The sequence below is a fragment of the Malania oleifera genome, chromosome 4, assembly GCF_029873635.1.
Source record: "Malania oleifera isolate guangnan ecotype guangnan chromosome 4, ASM2987363v1, whole genome shotgun sequence".
NCBI lineage: Eukaryota > Viridiplantae > Streptophyta > Magnoliopsida > Santalales > Ximeniaceae > Malania > Malania oleifera.
The window spans coordinates 80148957-80155128 of record NC_080420.1 but is presented as its reverse complement, the minus strand read 5'-3'; the positions used below and the strand labels follow the sequence as shown (position 1 = coordinate 80155128).

General features: G+C 35.4%; 1 protein-coding gene across 1 annotated transcript; it reads right to left on the bottom strand.

Annotated features, from left to right (window-relative positions):
- Positions 1 to 1130: 1130 nt before the first annotated feature.
- LOC131153840 (endoglucanase 5) lies at positions 1131 to 5596 on the bottom strand. Its single transcript, XM_058106290.1, is given in 9 exon segments — positions 1131 to 1522; positions 2856 to 3198; positions 3305 to 3468; positions 3660 to 3783; positions 4010 to 4174; positions 4366 to 4452; positions 4633 to 4833; positions 5044 to 5256; positions 5354 to 5596. Coding segments are annotated over 9 exon segments (1932 nt in total).
- Between the last annotated feature and the right edge of the window lie 576 nt (positions 5597 to 6172).

Sequence of the window (6172 nt, the reverse complement as noted above, 5' to 3'; positions counted from 1 at the left end):
ATCAGCATTGTAGACAAAACCGTTGACTGTTTTTTGCACCCTTCATAAAACCGTCCACAGTTTGGGTCTTTAACTTGCCACTTTTACCGTTTTACCTATAACTGGCCCACAGTAAATATAAAACCGTCGACGGTTTTCTGCACCCCTCACCAAACCGAATTTCCTTCTTTTTCTTATTTTTCTTATTATTTAAATTTCTTCGGTCTCTACAACCTTACTCTTGGGTAAGGCCGATTGACTATCCCCTAATGTGTGTGTGTGTGTGTGTGTGTGTGTGTGAGAGAGAGAGAGAGAGAGAGAGAGAGAGAGAGAGAGAGAGAGAGAGAGAGAGAGAAAGAGAGAGTTTTCCTTTTGTATTTTCAAATTATAATATTAGGATTTTCGAGGTCTTTTTCTCATCTTTTTTAAAATTTTCCTTGAAAAGTCTTAGGGCTTTACAATAATGGCCCTCACCTTAATTTACTAGATAAATTTGATGGAAAATCATCAACTAATTGATCAAAAGTGATTCAATTTTGACTTGAATGTATACTTAACCAAATATTCCATTAGATTTGTATTGCCAAATATTCAATTAGATTAGTATTTATGTGCATAGTTCAATTAACCAAGTTGTGGTCAATCATACCAATTACATCCAAATTATCAAACTATCCAATCTTACTTAAACTATCTCTTTTCATAATTGCAAAAGATGAGGCTTCATGCATCCTAAATCATGATTAGAGAATCCATTAACTCAAATCTTACTTAGAGTGCACACAACAAAATAATGTACTTAGAGATGCTATGACATTCTACTTTTATTCTTTTTAATGCATTAAATATTAACTTTACCCCTTAAATTTTACTTAATTAATGAAAATATGAAAAATGATGGGAAAAAATGGACTGCCAATAACACTTTCCACTATAATGAAAATATCAAATTTGAGCTTTTGCATGTGATGAATTTGGAGAGCTGAAATACAAAGAAAACAAACGATTTTACCTTCCAATCAGATACCTTGGTCTACAATGGAAAGCAACAGCAGAAATTAAGTAACAATCATTGATCATGAAATGCCTTTTAAAAAAAGAAAGAAATTTTCTGTTCAAAAACGGAGTGTTGGGCTAAGGTAGCTGAGGGATCAATATTGGTAACTCAAGACGGAAATCTGAGCTTGGGGGCCACCTTGAACATAAACAAATGTCAACTGGGAGCCAGGGTTTAAGACTTGGAGCCACTGAGGAAGCTCATACACGTCCTTCTGATCTGCCGTTGGGGACAGACCCCATAAGGGGCCGCTGAGATTTTGAATAGACAGCTTCAGATCCCTCACTGCCTTCTCTGACCTGTTCCTCATTATCACCTTGTGCCTGTAGTAAGTCCTCCCTTCATATGTCCATGTGTTTGTTATTGAGTGAAGGAACTCCACAGCTGGACCATTATGATCATCTGCATCGTATTAATTAATTCTCAGTTACTCATAGGAGCTAAAATTTTCACTACCCTTGTATTTTTCTTTCTCCTTTCTTTTGTCTGCTAGAAAAAAATTTTCTACTTCAGTAATTCTCACCTGAACTTGTGTTGGGTCCTGGTCTGGTTTGGGGATGATAACCTGTAAGATGGAGCCAAGTGAAGTAAATTAGCGTACCAATCTAATTAAAGTAAATAAGTATTAATAAGTGTCTCCCCAGGATTATCTTCTTTTTAGAGTTGCTTATGTCTTTATTTAGAGAATATAATATTATTAAACGCAAGAACATAGAGGCAAAAACTTCAACTTGTTTTTGTTATTTCTTCTCTACACACCCTGTCTTCTCCCTCTTCTTATGTGGCTAGTTTGATAACTTCATATTTAAATAATTTAGGTTGTGTTTTGGATTGCTCATTTCATTTCTCTAATCCTATATTTGGAGAAATTTTAAATAGATTTGAGTTGTATTAAATATGGATGAGATGTAATGTAAACTTGTATTAAAATTTGTTTAAATTTAAATCTAAAATTCAAAATTCGTGCTCCAAACGCAACCTAAATGGTTATGGCTTGATCTTGAAACGAAATTGATCGATATGACTCGTACATAGAATTGCAATATTAATTGCTTTTAGAACAATAATAAACTTGTGGTTGATATGCCATCTTGCGTACTTCTATTAATTTATTTATTTTTTAATCTATTTGCATATATTATTTTGTTGCTTCTACCACACATAAGATACATGCAAATTCATCTATGCTATATATTTTCAAACTAAATGTATAATTATAGAAGTGCTTTTGCCACAAATTTCATTACTCACTTGGTGTTGTTTGTGGCACTGTTCGTTCTTGAGTATGAGTCCAACCTGTACAATTAAATCCGTAAAACACTCAATTATCAAATATTGAATCTATATTATCAAATATCGAATCTATTCTAACATCATCATATTGCTTTCTTTGCAGTGAAGAGAAAGAAATTTAGATTTTAAATTTAAATTTGTATAAATTTAAATAAAATAGAATATAAAATTTTATTGAGTTTCTTTAAGATCTTCACGAATTAAATTCAATATTCAAAATGTATGGTCCCAACACTATCTTCATATTGCGAAGGTTTTATTAAATAATCTTTAAAATTTTATTTTTATTTTCTGCAATGTGTGCGTTTTTAAGTTTTCATAGTAATAATTATTAAACAGTGAGTATAAGAATTAGGCAGTGGTGGATATGACAATGTTCGCTAAATTACCCACGAAGTAAAATATTTTATTTTTAATATAATTTTTTAAAATAGAAAAATAATTTTAAAATATAATGGATGAATAATACTAATTCAAAGCTGATGGTGTTTTTTAATTAGTAACAATATAGATTAATTAATTGGGCAATTACCTGCAGAATGGCCATAGATGCTCTGCAATTTGGAGAAGAGGCCAATAAGAGGAGCGGAGGCAGAAAGCGTGGGCTCAGATTGTTCGTAATCGGAGCGGTCATCGGAGAAGTCGTCGCTGCTGTCGGGACCTCCGACGAGTGCTCCGTATATAACATTGGGGTTTGGCTGGGGACGACTGTACCACATCTCGAATCCCTCCGCGCATCCAACCACCGAAGGCAAAACGATTATGGAGGGGATGGAAGCCCCCCTGTGGTGGACATGAACTGGGTACTCTCTTCCATAGCCAACTAAGTAGCTCTTTGATTTTGGATTTTTACCCAGAATGTAATCTGCCTGCACCAAAATTTGAATTTTGAAATTGTATTTATATTATCTTTCAAATATTAAATTGGAGGAGGATATATTTGCATATATATGTAGGTGGTAATGAATATTGTACCTGAGACTTGGCAAAGATGAGGAGTTGAGAAGGTTGGATTTGAGAGTTGGGACAGTTGAGCACAGATTTGGCAGCAGAGAGATAATCGGAGTAAACGGCAAGAAGAAATGAAGCGGATGCTACATACTGCATGTTGTTCCATTCACGCAGATATATTAACCCCCCTGATGTTTATTTTTTCAAACCCAAAAGAAAAAAAAAATTTTGATTAATCAATTAACCAAATGACGAGGACAATTGTTTTATGCCATTAAAACTCACATCAATTATTCCCAGGCAAATGGGTTCATTTGCATAAAAATGTTAATGCGTACAATTAATTCAACGGTATGGGTGCACTATATAAGCTAATTACCAGGAGTCAAGGCAACGTTGTCGCCATCGTTTTTCTGCAGACAAGCACAAATGAAGAATTCTGCTTTGGCTTGGTACTGCTTCAGGATGGAAGCATACTCTCCTCCTCCTCCCTCCATCAATACCTGCGACTTACATTATTATAATAATGGCCTTCAAGGGTGGCTTAGATACTGAACTCAATGTTCTCATAATTAAATGATCAATTCGAGTGTAGAAGGTTATAACTTTTTATAAATGGAAAATGATAGAAAGATAGATTTATTATCCCAATGAATTAAGTGTTCAAAAGTATTGACATCATGATTTTAAAATAATAATAACAATAATAGTAATAGTAGTAGTAGTGACCTTGGAAAGAAGAAGTTGGACACCAGCGTACTTGTTGTCCCAAGAGAACTCGCGGACAGCCCACCCAGTTCCACCCATGGAGGCAGCATTATCCACAACATACTTCAAATAGTAGGCATCCTTGGTTGCTCGGAACAGCCACGCAGCAGCCCATAACAACTCATCCTTCATTTATTATTCATATTCATTCACCCATAGTTTCAGAGAATGTAAAATTAATGAAAAAAAATAAATAATAATAATAATGATAGTGGAACAAGCTAGCTACCTAGCTAGTCATATATGCAATCGAGGATATATTATTTAGGAAAATAAATAATAATAATTAATAATTATAAAAGAATTAAAGTACTAACCGAATAACCAGAAGAAGAATAGAACTGCTTAGCGGATGGGATGGAGTCATCGTACAACCCCCTGTATACATCGGCAAACCAGAATAGCTGCATATATATATATGCAACATAATCGATTAATTAATTAGGTAAGCAAACATACAGTTTAATTTTGATCTAATTCATCATACATATATATATATATATATATATATGTGTATATATAATAGATACTACAAGAAGATTTCATATATATCTCTATCACTCTGTGTTTATGTTATTAAGTACCTGTTTGGCATGGAGTAGAAGGAGAAAAGAGTAGGAGGAGTTGTAAGGGAAGAAAGCAATGGAAGCAGCAGCCATGGCAGCCGCCGTTTCAGCAGCCATGTCGGAGCCAGGGTGGTCGGAGTCCAGCTTGAATGCAGTCCTTGGGGTGCTCATGTCTTCTGCCCTCTCCCAACAGTAATGATCCGATTCCCCCTCTCCCACCTATATATATTTCATCATTTGTATATAACCATCGACCATTAATTCAATTCAATTAAAGGAAATCATTATATATGCGATTGATCGAGTCACAAGATCACCAATAAAAACATGCATGCATGGACAAATTAATTGAAATGACTGTCGAGGAAACGACTAATTAAATGAAATGACTGGAAATTAATTAATTAATTAGTTAATTGAGGTAATTACCTGTCCCCATAGAACATTAGGTTGGGAATGGGCTTTGATGAAATAATCAGTCCCCCACTTGATGGCATCCAAAGTGTGTTCCATCTGGTTTAAAGCCGTGATCTCTCGCCTGAATTCAATAGCTCCCCATGCCAACATGGTTACGCTGAAGGCCATGGGCAATCCAAACTTCACGTGATCTCCTGCGTCGTAGTACCCTCCCACCAAATCCACCTGCATCCATCCATCCATTCACATTGCATGAGAGAGATAGAGATCGAGAGAGCCGTGCATATATGATGCATGGGATTAATTGAATGTACGTACGTACCCCTTGAAGAAACCCGTCACTGAGTCCTGAGTCGCCCCGCCATTTGACTCGCTGATTCAGGGGGAGCTTCCCTGACCTCTGTGCCTCCAAGAACATTAAACTCTTGTCGAGGGCGTCGCCATAGAGATAGTTGGAGTTGGAGTACTCTGCCCCTTGACTGCTAATTAACAGCAACCCAATTACAACAACGTTGAAGGCTAGGAATACGATGTGTGAACTACTTCTGCTGAAGATCATCATCATTATGACTCGGTGAATATATATATATAGATATAGATCTTCAGTTGGTGGCTATGGTTGAGTTAACTCAACTCAACTCAACGATCCAATTACGCCCCCTGCATTCATACATCCATGTATGCCTCTGTGCTTCTTATTTATAAGAGAAGAAGGAATTAAACAAAAATAAAAAAATAAATAAAATTAGGAAGACGACCAAGAAGAAGAAGAAGCAGAAGAAGAATCGAAGGTAGGCTTCACGTTGTAGGTCTAATAATACATTATGAAGGCACAAATTAAAGTAGAGCTTACCACGTTGTACGTACCCTCTAATCGTTGACAAAACGGATACTCTTCCGCGCCTGCATGCATTATCCGCCTCTCTTTTTTTTTTTTTCTTTAAAAAATATATATATATATATATATATATATATATTTTAATTTATTAAAAGCCCTTCACCTTTGATATATTAGCTATTCAGGGTGAGTTTGTGAATCTCCTCCCTTTACAGATCTTAATTTTTTATTTATTTCGATTACCCCTTAAAATATTACGTCGGTGAATTATCAGGAGTGTGTCAATGGACGGAGGCTTTTACC